General features: G+C 44.7%; 1 protein-coding gene across 1 annotated transcript; it reads right to left on the reverse strand.

Annotated features, from left to right (window-relative positions):
- Positions 1-935: 935 nt before the first annotated feature.
- LOC134602087 (acetylgalactosaminyl-O-glycosyl-glycoprotein beta-1,3-N-acetylglucosaminyltransferase-like) lies at positions 936-5,427 on the reverse strand (the record flags this gene model as incomplete). Its single annotated transcript, XM_063446586.1, has 2 exons — positions 936-1,381; positions 4,962-5,427. Coding segments are annotated over 2 exons (909 nt in total), but the record flags the coding sequence as incomplete, so codon positions are not given.
- Between the last annotated feature and the right edge of the window lie 17,001 nt (positions 5,428-22,428).

Raw genomic sequence — 22,428 nt, forward strand, 5'->3', positions numbered from 1 at the left:
ACGCAGTCACACCGGGTAGGATGGCATGATAACACGCAGTCACACCAGGTAGGACGGCATGATAACACGCAGTCACACCGGGTAGGATGGCATGATAACACGCAGTCACACCGGGTAGGATGGCATGATAACACGCAGTCACACCGGGTAGGATGGCATGATAACACACAGTCACACCGGGTAGGATGGCATGATAACACGCAGTCACACTGGGTAGGATGGCATGATAACATGCAGTCACACTGGGTAGGATGGTATTATAACACACAGTCATACTGGTAGAATGGCCTATAGTTTCCTTCATTTAATCAAGCATGCAAATACAACAAATCTAAGTCTTTTCTTGATAATTTTATGAGACATGGGTCATTACAGAAAATGCAGTAGCTTTGGTATTCTGTCACTTAAGCAGAACCCAGAAATCAATCAAGGATCTCGCTAGGAATCTGGTGATATCTGCAACTGGATCCCTGAGAGGAGATCTTGTCAATGGACCTTCCTTTGCAAGATTTAGTCTAACATTTTCTTAGCTTGTAAGGGGCAATTGATCATTCTTGTTTTTCTGATTTAAACAAAGTTCTCAGCAAAAAGGTGATTTATTTGTTAGAGGTTTGTTAAGTTAGCAACTTCCTGAGAAGGTAGAAAAGACAGGGGGTGAAATCTTTGCCAATACCCCAATCTGATCTACGGCTGATAAATAGATACCAGTAATAAATGAATAGGAACCCATTCATATCACAGGAGAGATAAAATGATCCAGAGCATTAATCTAATGTAGAAAATATGCAGGTTATTATATAGGTAATAATATATATTTTAAAAATCTGTATTTCTCTACCATTACATGTAGAAATATAAATACAAAATGTTTTGATCCTTTTTACGGTTTTCTTGTCACTCAGCAGGGAGCTCTCGTCCCATCCAGAAGGCGCGTGGTCTCAGTCCTTGCACTGTGCTTTCTGCACCTCATTGTATATTTTCATCATACGTTCTGGCCCAATCCCATGAATCACTAGAGCCTGCTGGTACCTGCACAAGTTATAGGCCAATCCATACACATGGAACCGTTCATCGTGGCGAAAGGTTAGATTTGCTGCTAAAGTCAAGAACCCAAAATACACATCGTCCAATGGGAAAACAGGGATTTTCTTGGATGCGTTGTACAGCTTCTTCACCGTGGTCCCTGGGAACAGAAAGCCCGCCCCGGAGAGGAAGTTGGGATATAAATAGAAAGGATAGAGATCCCTTGAAATGCGGTATTTGGTGTGACGCATAACGGCTGAATGAGGACGCAGGTAGCCGTGTAATGTGAGAGGCGAGGAGCCATGTTCCTTTATGTACTTCACCACAGCATAGGGATTCACATATTCATCATCATCTCCTGAAAGAGGAGAGAAAATGACTGTTAGTATTCACTGAAAATACAAATAATAGCAGAAATCAAGTCGAAATTGTTTTCTTATTAGTCCAGTGATATAAATGTGAAATAAGAGATGACATTTGTATTTTGTAATACTGGTTTTGGGACTAACATCATTTTGGAACGACAAGCTTTCTAGAGATTCTCCCTTTATCTAGTGTGGCGGACCGCCTGGCACCCCGGCTAGGTGCCTCCGCCAATCGCGCTTCCTAGTTGTTGCCGAGTACCATAAGCACCGCACCGGACACCATAAGCACTATAGTCCTCTTAGCCGCCACAGCTTGGCTAGGGTCTCGCCATCCCTTCCCACCCTGGATCCAGCTCCCAGTGGGAAGACCTCTCCTCCAAGAGAGTATAGCTGTATAGCAAGTGATTATAACAAGTATAGATTTCCCCCAAAGACATTAGTTGAGACTGAATCCTGGGGGTATAACCCTAACCCTAACCCTACTCCTAACCCAACATTAACCCTACTCCTAACCCAACCCTACCCTAACTCTAACCCTACTCCTTACCCAACCCTAACCCAAACCCTACTCCTAACCTACCCTAACTCTAACCTTACTCCTAGCCCAACCCTACCCCTAATCCTAACCCAACCCTAGCCCTACTCCCAACCCTAACCCTACTCCAAACCCAACCCTAAGCCTACTCTTAACCCTAACTCAACCCTTATCCTACTAATAACCCTACTCGTAACCCAACCCTAACCCTACTCCTGACCCTAACCCTACTCCTAACCCTACCCTTACCCTACTCCTAACCCAACCCTACTCCTAACCCTAAACCTACACTTACCTTAAGTTTGAAGTCCGAATTTCAGAAGTACCGAATTGCTGACGTCCCGAATTTCAGAAGTACCGAACCGAAGTGCCGGTTTTCGGAATGCCGAACCGAATTTTTTGCACATGCACATCCCTAGTAACTGCAATTACCTCAACATTCTTAGCGGTTGGCTGGGTGGCCGTCTTTCATCTGAACAAACACGTGGCGGTGGCCATCTTTAGCCGTGAATGCATACAGCAGTGTTTAGTCGTCGAGTGTATGGAACTATAATCGGGCACTCGATGGCGCGAACACCGCTGGGACTTCCAGCTCCAGTTAAGTTCAGTTATATTCGTCGGAGAACAGCGGCATTCAGTGGGAACGCACTCCCGAACAAGGGACACAGTCTAAGTGTACATATGAACTGGTTGCATTCATACTTTTATTGTATTTCATACTCCCAAAAGAGACCGACTGCACAGCTTGATTTCATGGGGGTCTTTTGAGCAGGAACTTCATGTGCGATCGGACAAACTATGACTTCCCGAACCATGGAAATCCCAAACCCCTGAACCGATCTGGGTGATTTTTGGATATGTTGGATATATTTGTGGAGTTTCCATGTGTTTTGGGGGTACTTTCGGGTTATTGTAAAATATATGTTTTCTGTGCCTGTAGATAATTGAGTTTAGTACAGTTCCTGGTTCAATTATCTCTCAGGCACAGGGGAGGGATTATCCTGTTTTGTTTTGGAGTGTCCTTGACCTGAGAGCCAATGTAATTACAGTGTGTACTTTGTCCCCTCTCAGGTCCAGTGGGGAATGCCCCTGGAATATGCTATAGTAAACCCCTTGCATGGGGACCTGCATATAAGGGCAGTTGTGGTTGGCATTAAACAGTTCCTTTTCACCCTCAACATAGAGCCTCATCTCATGTATGGAGGGGAACAGCTATATTCACTCTGGGGATTGCTATATTCACTATACTCCCTTGGATTACAACACTAGCTCTTGGAAGAGCTATCATGCTTTACTCTCTGGATTGTGAGAGGTCTACCCACTGGAAGATGGATCCTGGTCTTGGGTGGAGAACAGTGAGACCCCAAGCAAGCTGTAACGCTACCATTAAATACCGAACATAATCCAGAAGTATAACAGGGAGCTTGTTCACCTCATTCAGACAAACAATTCCACCGAATAGCATTCTTCCAGGATGTAAAGTACCGAACGCAGGTGGGATGGAAGTTTCTCCCGAACTGCTAGAGCCTGAGTGATTATAGCTCGGGTGTTGGTTCGAATGCTTCTCCAGACCAATCACAGCTCTCAAGTAGATTCTCCCAGCCAAGTAGACAGGTACCCAAACATCAGTCAAAACTAGATGAAGGGTGTAACAGAAATGCTTTACTCAGGCTAACTGCCTGGCTTTTATGCAGTGAACAAGACACAGGGTTTCTGTTAACATAGTCCAGGGGCATTCCCCACTGGACCTGAGAGTGACATTCTGTAAATCTATTGGTTTTCAGGTCCAGGACACTCCTACATACTGTAATGGCATTTTCCCTTGTACTGGGGAGATAATTGAGTCAAGCAATTTACTGAACTCAATTATCTCACAACATAAAAAAAATATATTTTGGCAAAACTTAAAACGTACCCCAAACATATTTCCTGACAGCCCCAATCTGGGTGACCAACATATTAAAAAAAAATCACCCAGATCAGTTCAGGGTTTCAAAAGTTACATGAAATAGTTCCATGAGATTGGGCTGTGCGGTCGGTCTATTTCGCCAAGTATGAAAAATGAAATAATACATGAACGGTTCCCCTGGCTCATAGGTAGCATTTGTTCCCCTAGTTCGTGGGAACAAATCTATCAAATAGTGCTCTCCTGGCTGGTCAGTGAAAGGATGGCAGCCACACAGGGAGAGCAATAAATTGGCAGTTGTCTTTGAAGTAAATGAGCCAAGGGGTTGCTCGGTGTTCGGTAGTTTTATCTACGGAACAGAAAAAACGGAAGTACCCAAATAACAGGGGTAGTTTCTTCACAGGTGGTCTTTAGTTTGGGGATCTGTTCGGTTCCCGAACAACACAGAGAACCCAAACGAACGGAGTCTTTTAAAATGTATTTTGCAGTTCTTTCTGCAGGGCCCATAGTCCTGAGGTAAAAGGCTGGCAAGCAGGCTCCTCCAGGAGCATGTGGCGAGGTCACGTTCGCCACATCTAGTCTAAAACATTTATGATCAAGGGAAGATCTTCCGAAAGCTGGTCTTCCAAAATTCAGTTTGTCCAATAATAAATATATTACAAGATATTAATTTAACCTGATACTTTACAACAGTAATGAAGACAAACAGAGCAGTGAAGCTTTATATCCTCTGATGGGATAAGAGAGCGTCTCACACACAGAGATTCCTATAAGTTATAAGGTCAGTGACGCCCCCTCTGATGGAATAAGAGCGTCTCACACACAGGGATTCCTATAAGTTATAGGGTCAGTGACGTCCCCTCTGATGGGATAAGAGAGCGTCTCACACACAGGGATTCCTATATTTATAGGGACAGTGACGCCCCCTCTGATGGGATAAGAGAGCGTCTCACACACAGGGATTCCTATAAGTTATAGCGTCAGTGACGTCCCTCTGATGGGATAAGAGAGTGTCTCACACACAGAGATTACTGTTCCAGGGTCAGTGATAGCTATCTAAGATGAAAAATAGATTAATACCTATTTTATATTTTATATATACTTAACAGTTAAGATTTTGAAAATGTCAGACCTTTGAATATAAATTCCACCCAAGGGATGTGATATTGAAGCCATTCCAGGAAGCAGCGTTCCTTTAGGGACAGGTTGTAATGACTTTCAGTGAAGTTCCACTGTAGAATGTCTCCAAACTCTCGACTCTCTAACTTCATGAGTTCCATCTGTCTGGGATTGTCAGCTTGTGCTGTAAGAAAGATGGGTTTTACCCAGTACCCATTGACCTCCCTCTCTGTAGCCCATGTTTGTCTCAGCATTGTTCGTCTTGTGCTGAAGTCTGGGTGGGATTTTATAGCCATGATCAAAAGTGGTTGAGTGGTCTTCTTCTCAAACTGGCCATGTGGCGTGAGTTTGAGTGAGCACTGATAACTTTGTAGGTACGGGAATTCAGTCCAGAACTTATAAAAGTTCAGGTAGTAAGTATAATCTCCATCAGTGAGATTCACCGGTCCCAGTTCTAGAGGAGGGTGGATTCCCAGTTTCAGAAGTGAATTCAAATTCCATTTCTTTTTCCAATATTTTATATCTTCATATTTTGTTAGTATTGAAGTAATTAATGTAATACAGGTTAGCACAAAAACAATAAAAAGCATGTAGATCAGCTTGCGTCTCATGATATTCTGTGAAAAACAAATAATTTTGAAAAGTATTCACAAATGATTACTCTAAAATAATATCTTTATATCTACATATCTACATATAATATCTTTATATCTCTATCTACACTTTTTCCATTACGTTTTTTTTCTACTAAAAATATTTATTTGAAACATGTAATGCGGATATAGCATATAGACATAGACCAACTAATACAGATTGTATTTGTTTCTGTTTACTCTTTGGTATACTTGCTCTTGCAATATGTCCTGGCCAGACTGGAAAAAAGTTTATACCAATCAGACGAATATTACGTAGATATACAGATGGGAAGAAATGTGTGACAAACGCTCCTTCCCACGTACATTTGCCACAAACTTCTGGAGGAGTGTGGAAGCTGGCCTCCTGCCCACCGACTATGGTCTAGGTCTGGGACACCATTTGGGAGTTACCCTGCCCAGCTAACATTACCAGCATTCCCTGGGTGCCCTTGGTTCAGGACTTTCCCTTCATGCAAATGCGCTAGCTCCCTGGCGGCTGTTCGCATGAATCAAACCCACGAATAGTCTTCAGCGGTATTTAGCCGCGACCTCTATGGAACTAATTTCAGCATGAGGTTTTCAAGGGTTCCCGGTCACCTCAGCGGGATTTAGCTGTGAATGTTATGGAACTGTTTTCGGCATGAGGTGACAACTTGGTTTGCGGTCTTGAACCACACCTGCCAGGAGAGCACTTTTTGGAGGAAAAGTGCCTGAGACTACGGGGAACAAACGCTACCTGAGAACCAGGCGGAGCACCCCGGAGCTCCCAAAAGTTGACTGTCAGAAGCACCAAACACTCTGGGACAATTTTGGACGTAGCACCATGTGTTCGGCTGGTCAGAACTTTAACATGGTGGCGTTTCCCCTACACTGCATGGATCTGAGTGCTTTTTGGAGAACTTGGACACTTAGATCAGGGCTATTAAAAAGTATTATTTGTGGGGTTATTTTAAGTTTTTATTATGTTTTGGGGTACTTTTATGTTTTTATGTTTGGCTCTCTGTTTCTGGGAGATAATTAGCTTATAGTTCTTTAACGCAATTATCTTGCAGAACCAGAATTTCCTAGGAGGGGCTTATGTTGAATACAATGGAGACCCCCTGCTGGGATCTGTGCATAAAAGGCAGAGTTTAGCTATTTAAAATCAGTTGTACTCCCAGAACTATGTGTCATCTAGTTACTAGAGGAAATGCCTAGTCACTGTTCAGCATCTTGTTCCAGCTCGTAGAGAATTCGGCGGGGAAAGTCCTTGTAAGAACTACAGTTACCAGGACTGTGTGTCGTCCATCCCTGGGAGGGAATAGAGCTAGTCCCCTATCCTGCTTCCCGAGGACCCCAGTCAAACCACAGCCACTGGGGCTGAAGTGCTCGGGTTTTCCCCCGGTTCCAACTAGGAAGTGATCCTTGGCTGAGTTGCCCAGCCAGGGTACAGGGAGCTCCGCTACAAAATGTAACACTAAAAATGATTTCTCATCATTCATGATCATGAAGGCATGCATTCATAGAACAAAACACAGAAGAGCTGCTTTATTCTAAGCAGACATGTAACATGATACAGGCAGCACTTCAGCCCCATTACCGTGCCATCTTGTGAAACGTCCAGTAATGGGATTGAAACGTTAACACTGTTGCATGTTGATTAAAATAAATACATTATTTAGTTTATTTTGAAATCATATGAGTGCATTCTTTATTGGACATATTGTAGGGCACCAGCAAGAGAAACGCAGGGTAAAATACTAAACTAAGAATTTTTGTTAGCAATAGCACAAATCTGAATTGCAAAATTTAGGCTAAAATAGTCAAACTGTCACCATAGCAAAATAGAAGCAATATTAGCAATGATTTACTAACCTAACATCAGTCACCCTTTAGCAAAAAATTTGACAAAAAGCTATCTATTTTGGTCAATATTTGTTAGATCAGATAAGATCAGCAAATTCTTTTGTTAGATCTCTCATAATAGTGTTTTGTTAGTTCTAACGCAGAAAACAATTGATCTAATTGAAACATAATGAATGTCTGCATTTGTGCATAATGCCCAAATGAGCAAAAATTTAGAAATCACAGACATACACATGGTCAAAGAGACATACATTCGGACACAAGGATACTCACTGTCAGACTCACTCTGAGACACAGTGACTGCTATAGTTATTAATGGGAAAACTTACTGTGATATGTATTAATGGCCACACTTACAGTGATATTTATTAATTGGAAAACTGACTGTGGTATTTATTAATGGGCACACTGGCCGTGGTATTTATTAGTGGGCATCTGGCTTGGCAAATGTTTAATAGGCAAACTTACCATGGTATATTTTTTATGGGAAAACTGACAGTGGCATGTTCTGTGTGGAAAAATGGCACGGACTACAGGCAAGTTTTGTGTGTTGTTAAAAATGTTATAGGCGGTTTGACTTTTTGGCAAGTGTGCTGGTGCATGGTGACCCTGTGGCTGTATATTTTTGCTTGTTGTGTGCCCCGAAACTTTTGGGAAGAGATTTGGTGTGTCTTAAGTGAGAAAAGGTTGAGGAGCACTGATATTTGATGTTATTTTTTTTTTAATGTATGTTGGGGTGGAGGGCGTAATTGCATGCTAGGGGCTGGGAGGGCGGGGGCCCAAGCAAATGCTTACCCAGGGTCCAATCTATATTAAAGATGGCCCTGATTGGCAGCAATTGCAAACTGTTTAAATGAAATGCTCATTAAATGTTTACATGTTTTCATTGTGGTATATCTACTAAATGGTGAGTGTTTTTTTGGGGGCGGGGGAGCAGTGGAGTGTCTATTTAAGGAATTGAAAATAAGATATAAAGATTAGTGTGACGGAGCTCCCTACGCTCAGACTGGGTACTTCCGCCAAGCTCGCTCCTTAGCTGTAACCAGGACCTAAAATGCTTGTGCCCCACTCGCCACAGCTTGACTGAGGCTATTCTGGAGCTTTTCCCCCCGCCCTTCTTCTCTGGGACTTATAACAGGAACCATTCGAACTTTCGAAGCGGCACTTCGAACTCCCGAACTCCAGAAGCCAATTGAAGTGGCATTCGAACATGTGGCGGCGGCCATCTTGTCTAGTCGAACGCATCCAGCGATGTTTGGTCGTTGAGTGCATGGAACTCATATCAGACACTCAACAGCGCGAACACCACTAAACTTTTACCTTCCATGGATGTTCAGCTATTCGAACAGTAGTCGAACGGCGTTCAGTAAGAAGAAACTCCCAACCATGAGACATACACTGACTGTACTCACGAATGGCTACGTTTGGTATTTTGAATCCCCGAAGTAGACCAACCGTTAGCCTTAATTCTCTGGAACTGTTTTGGGCATGGAACCATGCATGCGGTCGGTCAAAATGTGATTTCCAGGAAATTCCTGAACCTCTGAACAGACCTGGGTGATTTTTGGATATGTTGGTCACCCAGATCAGGGCTATCCGGGGAAACATTTATGGGGGTATGCTGTGTTTTGGGGTACTTTTGGGGTTTTGTAAAATATGTGTTTTTTCTGCCTGGAGATAATTGGGTGAATACAGTATCTGAGTCAATTATCTCACAGGCAGAGGGGAGGGATTGTATGTTTGTTATGGGAGTGTCGCACATTTAATTACTGTTCTGATTGGTTTGTAAACGTTGTGTCCATGTGCCCAACAAGGTCCACCTGGGTCTCACCCTTGTTGGGAAACTTGCATAAAAGGCCAGCTGTGGCTTCCATTAAGCAGAATGGTTTACTCCTTAATGAAGTCTTGGCTCATGTTTAGGGGTATTGGAGAACTACATACACACTGGGGATCGCTATATCACAATACTCCCTGGAGTATAATCACTAGCTCTTATAAGAACTGTTCCTGCTACGCTTTCTGAACTAGGAGAGGTCTGCCCACTGGAAGCTGGATCCTGGTCTTGAACCAAGCTGCAGCGGTTCGTGGGGTTTACGATGGTTATGGTGTCTGGAGCGGTGCTTATGGTACTCAAGGATTACTAGGAAGCAGCGATCGACGGAGGTACCCGGTCGGGGTGCCAGGCATCTATCACAACAGTCAAACACACAATTACAATCAGACAGTCACACACGCTCAGTTACAGGCAGTCAAACACACATGGGTACAGGCAAACAGTCACACACACATTTACAAGCAGTTACACACAAACAGTTACAGGCAGACAGTCACACACACACACAGAGTTACAAGCAGACAGTCACACACGCTCAGATACAAGTAGACAGTCACACAGACACACACAGTTACAGGCAGACAGTCACACACACAGTTACAGGCAGACAGTCACACACACAGTTACAAGCAGACAGCCACACACTCAATTACACACAGTTACACACACACACACACACACAGTTAGTCATGCACAGTACAGTCACAAACACACGTTACAGTCACACACACAGGCATACAGGCACACACACAGTTACCTCTTTCGATTGTGGGCTGGAAGGGAGGAGTGGAGGCAGTGCAACCTTTTGTAGATTAGTTGTTGAGGGAGCAGGCACTCCTTCCTACTTTCCCTTTGCTGTGCTGCAGTTTCAAGCCATCTGCTAATGGCCGCTTTTAGCTCCTCCCCGCTGCCATTGTAGCCCCACCTCAGCACCTTGACAAGCTCCTCCTTGCTTTGCTGCCTTGCTATATTTATATTAGTCCCAGGTGGAGAATAATGAAATCCTCCACTCGGGTGCCTACTTTAGCTCCCCCTCTCACCTGACCATGTGTAATCTGTCATGGTGCCCCCTACTGCCATGGCACCATGTGAGGCTGCACAATTCGCACACCCCTAAGGCCGGCCCTATGTGTATCTGTATGTCTGTATGTGTATCCACCAGTGTGTGTATCTGTTTGTCAAGATGTGTGTGTCTGTGTAAATATGGCGTCATATTCCGGCTCCCAGCCTCACTCTGTGGGCGGCGCGCAAGGGTGCTAAGCAGAGAGCTCAGGGGAAAGTGCTTCCTCACAACCGCCGCCCACCCGACCGTCTGCATGTCAGTTAGCCGCCAGGCTAACAGGACATTTGCCCTGGGCATTTGGGGCGTGGCTTTTTTTGCCGCCCCCTGGAAAATGCCGCCCAAGGCAAATGCCTTGTTTGCCTCGCGGCTAATACGTCCCTGAGTGTGTGTATCTGTGTGCCAGTGTGTGTATCTGTGTGTATGTGTCAATGTGTTACTATGTGTAACACAACATGCAAACGCACGTCTGCAAACAGATACAAGACATACAAATACTTTCCTGAACTCCAACTTATATACAAACACTCAAACACATCCTTCACTCAAACACCAATACTACACACAAATGTACATCCACAGTTAAAATCCAACATTACATACAAACACACTCCTGTATTAAAATGCTAAAATTATACCATGCCTACTGACCACCCCAGGATAGCGGGCTATGGAAAGGGGGGTGGGGGGGGGAGAAGTGCCGAGAGGCCACATGCCCGACAAGGTTACTCACTCTCCAGGAGCAAAGCACGAAGGGTGGGGAACGGACGCATAAGGGTCCTGGACTGGTTTCTTTTTCCTCCTGTAGATTGGGAACTGAGGACACTGGGGAATACACCCAGACAGCCCATGTAGGTGTCTCAAAGTTTCTGATCCTCGGGCATAATGCACAGGGACATGCAAAGACGAGGTGGGGCTACCAACAACAAGCCGTGTACCGGGGTCAGGGGGGCCTAGCACAATATAACGGGGGTAGGTAACATGCTACCCACAGAGTAATACCACAGGCCCCCCTCCCGAGTGTGCTTGGTGTCCAGTGCCCCAGCGTTATAGCTTTCTCAGCGACCTAATACCCCGACCCAAAAGGGAAATGTGGGTGCCGGAGGTGAGGTAACAGATGGGTTACTCAGACACCAGTTTACATGACTCAGGCCGTTAGTGCCCAAAGCATAGAGAAAAGGTGTAGGCCTGGGTACCGCATAACGTGGGACTGAGGAGGGAAGGGAGGGAATGGGTGGGGGGGAAAGGGGGGGGGACCAACATAGCTTCCGAGGGGGACAGGGTAGGGCCAGGTGGCCTCACTGAACGTAGTTGAGGGGCTGTATATTAAGCTCCTAGAATGCCTTGTATACCTTGAGGGGACAACCCCGGATACCAGGGGGCGGCAGACACCACGTAATAAGGTGGGGAACACCACATCACACCAGTGGGCCGGGAGACCCACCGGCCGCAGTCATGATGAGTAACACGCAAACATTAGCACACAGAGGTTTGACACAGGCTTCATTCCCTAATTGGAGATCCGTAAGACGGGGAGACGGGATGTCCTGACTGGGCGGAACTCCGGGAGCTCGTTGCGGAACGTGACGATCTTTCTGGGAGCGCCCTGGGCCCGCTGGGTTCTGCCCACTTGGGGCTTCTTGGACTCCTTTGCCACCCTATTGGCTGGAGCATTTTGATCTAGGCGCACGGTACACCCCCTACCCACGGCTGGGTGGGGGATCCACTGCCCCCAACGCTCAAAACCACTACTCGCCGTTTAGGGCGACTTCTATCCGTACCCGGTCTCTAGACCCAGTGGGTGCGACCTTCCCCCTCCCTCCCTCTGACCCTCCCAGTTTCCCCAAGTTTACCCATCCCACACTCCCTATACCAGACTACCGGACGGAAGAGACTACATTACCTCAGAGGGTAAGGCACATATCCAGCATGTCCCTACTACCGGCCCCCCTTACAATCTTCACGCTGAACGCAAGGGGACTTAACACACCAGAAAAAAGATCCGGGGCTCATATAGACTTCAGGGCGGCTAAAGCCTCTATAGTGCTTCTACAAGAGACCCACATTCGCGCGGGGTCGCGACCCACACTGACAAACCAACACTATCCGAAAGGATATTACAGCGATTTCCAAGGGGGTAAATCAAGGGACAATAGCGAGCACGACATATACCCTAGCCAACCTCTACGCCCCAAACCGCGGGCAATATAAGTTCCTAGCCAGGGCACTTTGCACGCTAGCAGGCTTCCAGGAAGGCATACTGATAGTGGGGGGAGACCTCAATGTTGCATTAGACCCCAAATGGGACTCCTCCCTAGGACACTCACACATCCCCACACAACATATTTCAGCAATTAGGGCCCTCCTGACCAGAGCGAAGTTAGTGGACTGTTGGAGAGCATTCCACCCTGATGAAAGGGATTACACCTTTTACTCTCATCCCCATAACTCCTACACGCGAATAGATTATCTATTGGTACCCAACCACCACATCCCGCTGGTTCTACAAGCTGACCAGGGCACCGTGACGTGGTCAGATCATGCCCCAGTGACTATTACATTGACCTCCCCCCTTTATTGGCCCAAATTCTCCAAGTGGAGACTTAATGAATCTATGCTCACTACCCCAACCATCACTTCCGACATAGTGAAGACATTGCAGGATTATTTCGCGAATAATACCAGCAAACAGACCTCCCCCACCATACACTGGGAGGCACACAAGAGTGTCATTCGGAGACACTTTATCCAAAAGGGCGCGCTGTTGAAGAAACAGAGGGAGGCCTGCATGGCCGTGTTTCTGTCCGATATACAACACACAGAGACACTCAACAAGCAACAACAACTCCCCACACATCAGGCCACCCTACTCACCCTGAGGAGGGAACTGACCACTCTCCTCCACACTAGTCATCAAAGAGAGGCACTGCGACACAGGGCTTTTTTGCGATACATGGCAACAAAAGCGGAAAGCTCCTGGCACGCATGCTAGCCAAAAGGAGACGGGACACTTACATAGACAAGATCCGGGATAAGGCAGGGGTCCTGCACAGACACCCGGCTAAGATTCAGGAAATCATCCGCACCTACTATGCAGACTTATTTTCCCTTCCACGCCCGCACACAGATGCACAGTCACGAACTCTCCAGACCTCCATAGTTCAATACCTGATGACCCATAGACTCCCCTCCCTAGTGGCTGCAACGGGCGACCAACTGGACGAGCCAATATTCATGGAAGAATTAGCACTCGCAATCAAAACTACAAAGCCGGGTAGGAGCCCAGGTCCCGACGGCCTGCCCATTAAATACTATAAATGCTACGCAGAGACCCTGTACCCCCCACTACTAGACATGTTCAACGCCATAAGGGAGGGACACGCACTTCCTACACAGGCGCTCACGACTCACATCACCATAATTCCGAAAGAGGGCAGAGACCGGGAACACTGCGGGAGCTACCGGCCCATCTCCCTCATAAATAATGACATCAAACTGCTGGCGAAGGTCCTTGTGACCCGGCTCCAGATGCACATACCCTCCTTGGTTCACGCGGATCAGGTGGGATTTGTACTGGCCCATGAGGCCAGGGACGATACTATTAGGGCCCTCACAATCATGCACAGGAAATCGGGGGAGGACACGGGCCTTCTCTTGCTGTCCACAGACGCGGAGAAGGCCTTCAACAGGGTTTGCTGGGCATATATGTTTCAGACGCTGACACATATGGGTATGGGACCATACCTACAAGGATGGATTAAGGCCCTATACACTCATCCGACAGCGCATGTCTTGATCAACGGGGCACCCACAGAGGCATTCCCAATATACAACGGCACTCGTCAGGGGTGTCCCCTGTCCCCGTTGCTATTCGTCCTAGCGCTGGAACCCCTGCTAACCACCATCAGACACCACCCGGACATCAAGGGAGTACACATAGGGGATACACAACACAAACTAGCCGCATATGCGGACGACCTACTGTTTTTCGTAACGACCCCGGAAGTCTCCCTCCCTAACCTGGTGCAGGCGTTCCAGACCTTTGGAGGGCTCTCGGGTTTTAAGATTAACTTCTCAAAGTCTTATATCCTAAACGTCAGCCTACCCACAAGGAGAACCGATCAACTCCGCAGGAGTTTTGCATTCCAATGGGCCACAGATAAAATCCGATACCTCGGCACTTGGCTGACCGTAAAGGAATTGGAGCTTTTTTCAGCGAATTTCACCCCGATGCTAGCTACGTTTCGCACAGAGATGAGGGAGTGGGCCCTCCCGCACATATCCTGGCTAGGTAGAATCCAAGTGGTAAAAATGAACTTTTTACCGAGACTACTTTATCTTTTCCAAGCCCTGCCCATCGCAATCCCATCCTCGTTTTTCACCACACTTCGAAGGGCATTGGGGACATTTGTATGGGACGGGAAGAGACCTCGACTGAAATATGCACTACTCACACAACCCAAGAACAAGGGTGGTCTAGCCTTGCACGACTTCCGACTGTACTATAAAGCGTGCCAACTGCAACGCGTAGTGGAATGGTCCAAGACCGGGGCAAGCAAATTATGGAAGCAGGCAGAGGAGGGAGAGGCAGGGCTCCAAGCCGCCCTCATCCCGTGGTTCCCGGGGGGGACAGACGGCAGGGAGAAACACTACACTGCATACACGAATGCGACACTGCGGATTTGGCGTGGTAACGCCAGTAGATACGCACTCTCCACATGCCCATCCCCATTGCTTTTCCTTAAACACAACCCAGAATTCCCACCGGGCAAGGACCCTAGAGCAATGCGGGCTCTGGTGCAGGACCCCCTGCCAAGGCTGAGACACGTGGGCTCCGGACAGGGGTTGAGAACCTTGGCTGACTTGTGTGGAGGTCCAGACCAACCATTCTCGACCCACTTCCGTTACGCGCAGCTGGCAAGCTATGTAAGGACCCTACCGCACACAGGGACCCGAATTCGGGAGCTTACCACCTTTGAACAACTCTGTGCGGACCCTGACCCGCTGCCACATGGCATCTCACACCTCTACTCCCTACTGCAAACACACACACCCACGGCCACGCCACGATTTATGGGGAAATGGGAGGAGGCCCTCAATCAAACCCTTAGCAATGCGGAATGGGAAAAGATATGTGATATCACGCACCACTGCTCCATATTCAGCAAGAGCCAGGAAACAGCGTACAAGGTGCTTACGCAATTCTACTGCACACCGGACACGACGCACTACATACACGCTCATGGGTCCAGCCTCTGCTGGAGGTGCGCTAGGGCAACGGGCACGCCTATACACATCTGGTGGGAATGTGAACTCGTACAAACATTCTGGAGGAATATCCATAAAATAGCCTCTCGCTTCACTGACAACCCACCACCGTTAGAACCGGCAGCAATGCTGCTCCACCATACAACATCAAAATACAAAAAGTCACTCACAATTCAGATTCTAAACATAGCTAAGCAAACCATACCACAATATTGGAAGAAAAACGAGACTCCCTCCATGCTTAAATGGTTCGCCCAGATGGAAGAACTGCGAGCAATAGAAGAGCTTACCATGTTGGCGAACGAAAAGCAACACCAGATATACTGGACACACTGGATACTGACCACGACGAAACCTGACTTCTTGACGCAAATCCATAACTGACGACAGGGTGGGACACGGACCGGACAGCCACGTAGATGGTAGACAGACCCTCATCCTCCTTCCCTACACTACCCTACCCTGCATTCCCGACTCCTAAAAGCAAGCGACACCGAACAAGTGTCCCAAAAATTAAACAGGCACTGCGGGTAAGCTTCCTTCTAATCATATCCCCCTGCAAAATGAGACACCTCCCCACTCCCACACCATAGACAGCCGGCAACCGGGATCTTGAACAGCCACGATACCACTGGAACACGGAATGGCTGAAACATATTCACCTCTCCCACACACACAGGCTGTATAATCACACCACCCTAAACACGGGGGGGACAATAGAGGAGAGAGTGACAGGCAGCATAGAGATAGCCAATCCAGGAGGCCATACCCGGTTAGATAGGTTGATGGATCAGGTGAGGGTGCCTCCATAAAATACATTATACGGGAATAAGGGATCACTGAGTACTAAAAAAGGAAGAAGAACTGGAGAGGCCACCCGCAGTATGCTAATATAACTGTTGATACACAGGACCTGCGAGTCCAACATGTTGATGGGCCTGCGTGCCCGCATTATGAATGTTCTTACTAATATGTTGACTAAGAGTAGACCTGCGAGTCTACAGGATGCATGGTTTTCCTTCCCAGACACAGGAAATAAAAAGTATATTTACAAAAAAAAAAAAAAATGCTAAAATTATATAAACACCAACTCTACACACAGAAGGACACCTCCTCCTAAGTACTACAATGTGTTTACTATTTGTAGAAATTAGTGTATATATACAACTAACTAAATTTGCCAAAAATAAAACCATTATGCTCTGCTAATTAAAAGGTTTGTGCTACGATCTAATTTTTTTTCGGTGGTTTCACAATGTTGATACACAATATCAAAGGGTTCCACCAGAAAAATGAGTTGGGAACCCCTGGAGTATAGGCAATAATGATGCCTCAATGGCTAGGAAGCTGAGTTTATGGTTAATGCTAGCGTTTGTATAATGAGAACATGGTGTCTGGGCTCTGGCTAGGGGTTCTTCTGAGCTGCCCTGATTCTCTTTCTTCACGAGAGGCAGGTGGCTCATTTGTAAAGGTCACAGGCATCAGTCAGATAGTGGAAGGAGTGATACATAGCTCTTTCCATGGTTTTACCAACATCTCACACACAAACTAAGTTTTGTTCAAAGTTATTGAATGTCTGTGTGTTTCTGTAGGTACTTTATTATTATTATTATATATATCTATGTTTTTCAAGTTAAAATTTAAAGACATAGTAGACAAAGTGAGATCACAGATAACTTAGGGTAACGTCTGTCTTTCTTCCGTTCTTTCTCAGTCCATGCTGCTGCTCCATCGGGCGCAATAAGTTGGCATCCAACTGCTTCCTCGTGGTTTCTGCCATGCTGCAGCTTGTGCACAGAATTTTAATAATAGTCACCGTTTAAGGTAGGGCAATGGGATTTTATCATAAAGCTCTTTATAAAGAACAATGTTTATACAACTATACAATGGTGGAGGTGATGGAACACTGATATTTACCTAAGTGGGGGGTGAGAGGGGGTGGCGGAGAGAGTCATCCAAATATTAATCCACTTACTTAACACATATTAATTTTATTCTGGGTTATACAGGGGGAGACTCAGTGAACTCCCCAACCAACTGATATTATCAGACACAGAACGATGGAGATAAAACCAAATGATCCTCGTAGAGGGGAGCAAGACATGGAAAATGAAGAAGAATGATTTACAGTAATGAGTTTAAAATCTCCGGACAGATTGGCTTGTGGGGTAAGAAGTTTACTGTTAGGGTTAGGGGTGGGGTAAGGGCTAGGGGTAGAGGTAGGGTTAACTGTCGAGGGAGTGGGGTGGCTGTCCTTGCTTCCATGGCATAACTGCTTAAAGGGACACCTGTAGGACGGGAGAGGAGCTTGTGTTATAGTTAGATTTAGGTCTTTAATAACACTTAGAATAGAGTTAGAAGTAGAATCTTCTAAATTTTGGAAACCTTTTATTACGAATAAGAAATGTAAGTTTTAATATCTCTGTGAAACAAGTGAATGTATCAGGGAAGGTATTACTATTGTAATACCGATAGCTACAGATCTAACCCATTAATTACAGAGCATCCTACCTTCTTCCTGAGACTAACACGGCTCATAGCGTAGACACACGTCCTATAGTCACTGCAAGGAATCTCAATGACTGTCACTGCTTGGCTGGGTATCGCTGGTGGCAGAAATAGGCTCCTCCCCTCTCAGCATACCACAAACGCGGACCAATAGGATTCTATATTAACCTCCTGGTAATAGCTTCCATTAATCAGGATCCAAATGGTTACAAGAAATATAAAATTATGCAGAACTATTAAGTAATTGTTTCTTAATAAACATTCCTTGGGACCAGCTACTCATAAAAGTAGAAAATAGAGAACATTTTGAGAAAATGTCAAATTTTATCCAAAATAACCAAATTCACAAAATTCTCCAAGTCAGTTATATTTTTGGAGTACTATTTGGCTTAAAATGTCAAATTCTCTTTGAATTCCTTCTACCTGTAGAGGTGACCGTGACAAAATAAATATTAATTCAAGTTGTCTGGTTATGCTGCTATCACAGGAGTGATCTGAAACCACAATAAAAACTATTTAACAGCAACGCATTTCGCAATACTTGTTTTACTAGCTCTGGGTAAACATTCACTTTCCCCATCACCTCCTTTATTCAGTCATCATATTAACCCTTCATGGTGGTCTTACATTAATCTTAACTTCTGCAAGTTTGATTTCATTCAACAATCAAATATAAATATCTATGAAACACTCCTTCCCCTGTCCATTTTAACCCTCACAAAATTACGTTCGTTTTATTTCTCACACGGCTGTTTTTTTTATTTGTGTTCCTCATCTTCACTTTAATAAACAGAACACTCATTGCTTTACAAAAAGGATTCAGCAGGGGTAGGAATTTTAACTCTTGAGGTTTTCTGCCTGTCGTTGAGTTTAAATATCTATTCGTCCATTTTGCTTATTCCTCACTTTCTGATGCATAAAACTGAATTATTGTACAATTTATACAGATTGCGCAGGCTTTGTATATTATGTCAGAAATATAGAGTGACATTCTATTCCTCTATTCATACAATTTGACCAAATTACCAAAATTGGAAACCCAAACCAACACCAACAAAGAAAGATCAAGAAACAAAATGACAGCATAGATGTAGAGAGAAATTATTTGTTTTAGACATATTATAGTAACTTCAGACTAAACATATGTCGAAACAGCTGACTGAGCTTAGGGTTAGCGGCTGGGAATGGACATTAAGCGCACCTGGTTATGTAGCAATAGCCCCCAACCGATGCAAATGGAGCACCAGGTCCTACCATGCAATAAGGAGCTCCCACCCTCGGAACACGAGTGTGGGCAGGTGGGGCAAACACCTCAATAAAGGTGGTGTGTTCATGGTAGAGACTTAGTAAAATAAAAACCTAGTTGCATGATGAAAAATATTAAAATATGTGTTTTTCTATTTAGAAATAATTATAAAGTGGATATGTAAATCTGTGAAAATCTAAAAGAAATCAATTAAAGGGCCGCTCCACACTAAAACTCTTGAAAATTCACTATTTAGTAGATTTATTAGATATTTAGTAGCATGTAGATATTTAGCAGATATACCCCCATTTTTCATGCTTGTATTCATTTTAAAGGAATTCTTATTAATTCCAGCCTTTAACGGCCCTTCCCTTTTCCCATGGACGAGACAAACAGTGAGAAGTCTCAAAACCTATAATATATTCCTACAATGTTCTTCTATTCTTACATGTAGTGGTCTAATGGTTCTGACCAATTAAAACAGGACACAGGGGCAGATTAAACCAGATTAAACCATTACATTTAGAAAGCAAACACGAACAAAACAAAACAGGTAATTAACGATTATGTCTGTCTACACGTGGATTTGGAAAACATTTTTTATGATTTTTTTTATTTTTGGTTACTTTACAGGTTCTACATTGTCCACAATTTTTAAAAAAAAGCCTTTTACCTGATCTAAGCAAGTTTACGGTGCGTTACTTTTATTGTGATTTCTTTTTAAATTACTAGCTCCTCTAAATAATAGATATATACACAATTTGCTGAGAGAATGCCAAGAATGTCAGTTGGCTCCCCGGGGTGGATGGATGGAGGGTGGCTGTACACCACAGGTTTATTAGGATTGGACATTTATATCACTCAGAAGGGGAATTCCGTGGAGTGACATCGACAAAAAACGCAAAAATATAAAAATAAGGACTATTGCAAAGTGGACGTCACTGATTGATAAAACATTATCCAAATGGAAAAAACTTGCTTCATGCTTGTTTCAATGTGGTTCCAAAAGTAGAATATAATACATATAGAATAAATCGAAAAAATCACATAGTGTAAACTGTATACACATATAGTGAAGGATGAGAGATTAAATCACACTCACAGAACTCAGAGCTGTACTAGGCTCTGTAAGCCTTAGAGTGCCTATGCACATGAATCCAGAAGCAGTAGATAAAAATAATATGTGAAAGCAATAAAAAGTAGGGTGGTGTGCCTTATTAAAGCAGTGTATATGTAGATAGCAAATGTCCATACTGTGGCGGACCTGGCATCAGTCCCTGGGGATGCCCAAACCCATTTGGAGTTCTTGCGAACAGATCCGTAACCCCCTGTTCGGGAACTGAACAGAACTTGTGTTGTCCTCCCCCTGTTACTGGCTTAGAACACTGACCACCCCTTTCTGTTAACTGCAATTAAGAAGTACTTGAATGATTTCCCTGGGTGGCCGCAACTATCTCTCAGACCCAGTGCAACTATCTTTAAGACCCAGTGCATGAAAATTCCCTGTAAACTTGTCCTGGAGACCCAACACTATGGGGCTGTGCATAAAAAGCCGTGTGTGGGCCAATACAAATCAGTGGACTCCCAGAACTGTGTGTCGTCCAGTTACTGGGGGAATGGACTGTATTCACTAACCAGCACTTACCTTTCAGCTCCAAAGGATTCCAGTGGAGATATTCATTCTCAGCATTGCAGCTCCGCTACGCATACATATTGGCTCACCCCAAACAACATGAGAGAGTTTCAGGTCAAATGTGTTTCCACCTACCCTTGATCTTCTTCAAGTGCTGGATACTCTACATAGGCATCCTGTAGCCACGTTCTCTCCCTGTATTTGGGCATCTCCCTCCGATATTTGACTTTAGTAAATAAACCCGTGAGTGAATCTGCAGTTTGAGTTAACTGTTCTCATTTTCAAGAATTGCATAAGGAGCTGATAATGGGCTCTTCCCTATGTTAGTGCAATATTTGTTAAATATTTTCCCGGTTTTCTTTTGATAGCATAGTAGCAGTTATTATAGCGATATGTGAACCATAAAACCCAAAATGAGATAAAAAATAAAAACAGTGCTCTCTGTATGTACTAAACCAGGAGTATTAGATAAAAGTAATTTACTCACATTCAGGGCCGGGCTTAGACCTTTAGGCGCCCTGTGTGAAAAATCTTCACAGCGCCACCTCACCCCCCACCATCATCCATTTATAGTGTGTGTATAGGAGTGTAGTGATTGTATAGGTGATTTATTAAAATAATGATTTAAAAACAAATATTCATTCCTCCTTTCCTGTTGTTACCTAGTTGGGAGAGAGGCATGCTGATCTGAATCTGGTCTGCCCCTCCATTGGGTACAGACAGGGCCGGATTAACATAGGGGCTGATGGAGCTGCAGCTCCAGGCCCAGGCCCATGGAATAGGCCCAGGCCCATGGAATAGGCCCAGGCCCATGCAATAGGCCCAGGCCCAGGCCCATGGAATAGGCCCATTTAAAAAAATATATATACCGGTATATATATATTTTTTTTTACACACACACTACTCTTAGGTTTGCCACCTGACTGTTATTTTACTGGCACAGCCGGTATTTAAGGCTGCCTGGCTGTGCCGGTATTGCAGTAATTTTTCTCAGAATAAGTGGAGATTACTCTGCAATACCAGCACCGGTGTGGTATTATATGTCTATGTATTAGGACTTCTGTCCCTAATTTTTTTTAAATTACTTTGCCTTAGTGACAAATCTCACTTTAGTAAATAGTGATGTGATTGTTTGATTTCTCCTATTCTCTTTATGCTATCTCCATGCGGACTTCAAAGTGCAAAAGACAGAGCTCGCAATAATAAAGAGTTGTAGATATCTACATTTTATTTTGCACAGTTCCAAAATCCATATTAGTTAAAAATAGGTGAAAAGTAAATACATTACAAATCAGGCAAAGATCCATGACATGTGCACAGTCGCCTTGTCGGCATATGCACAAAACCCCCCCACCAATACCCATTACAATAAAAGACACTGACACCAGGGTTTTGGAAAAAGTATATCACAGCTTTTATTTATTATTAACATAAATTATAAAAGGTCATTG

The sequence above is a fragment of the Pelobates fuscus genome, chromosome 3 (assembly GCF_036172605.1).
Source record: "Pelobates fuscus isolate aPelFus1 chromosome 3, aPelFus1.pri, whole genome shotgun sequence".
Classification (NCBI taxonomy): Eukaryota; Metazoa; Chordata; class Amphibia; order Anura; family Pelobatidae; genus Pelobates; species Pelobates fuscus.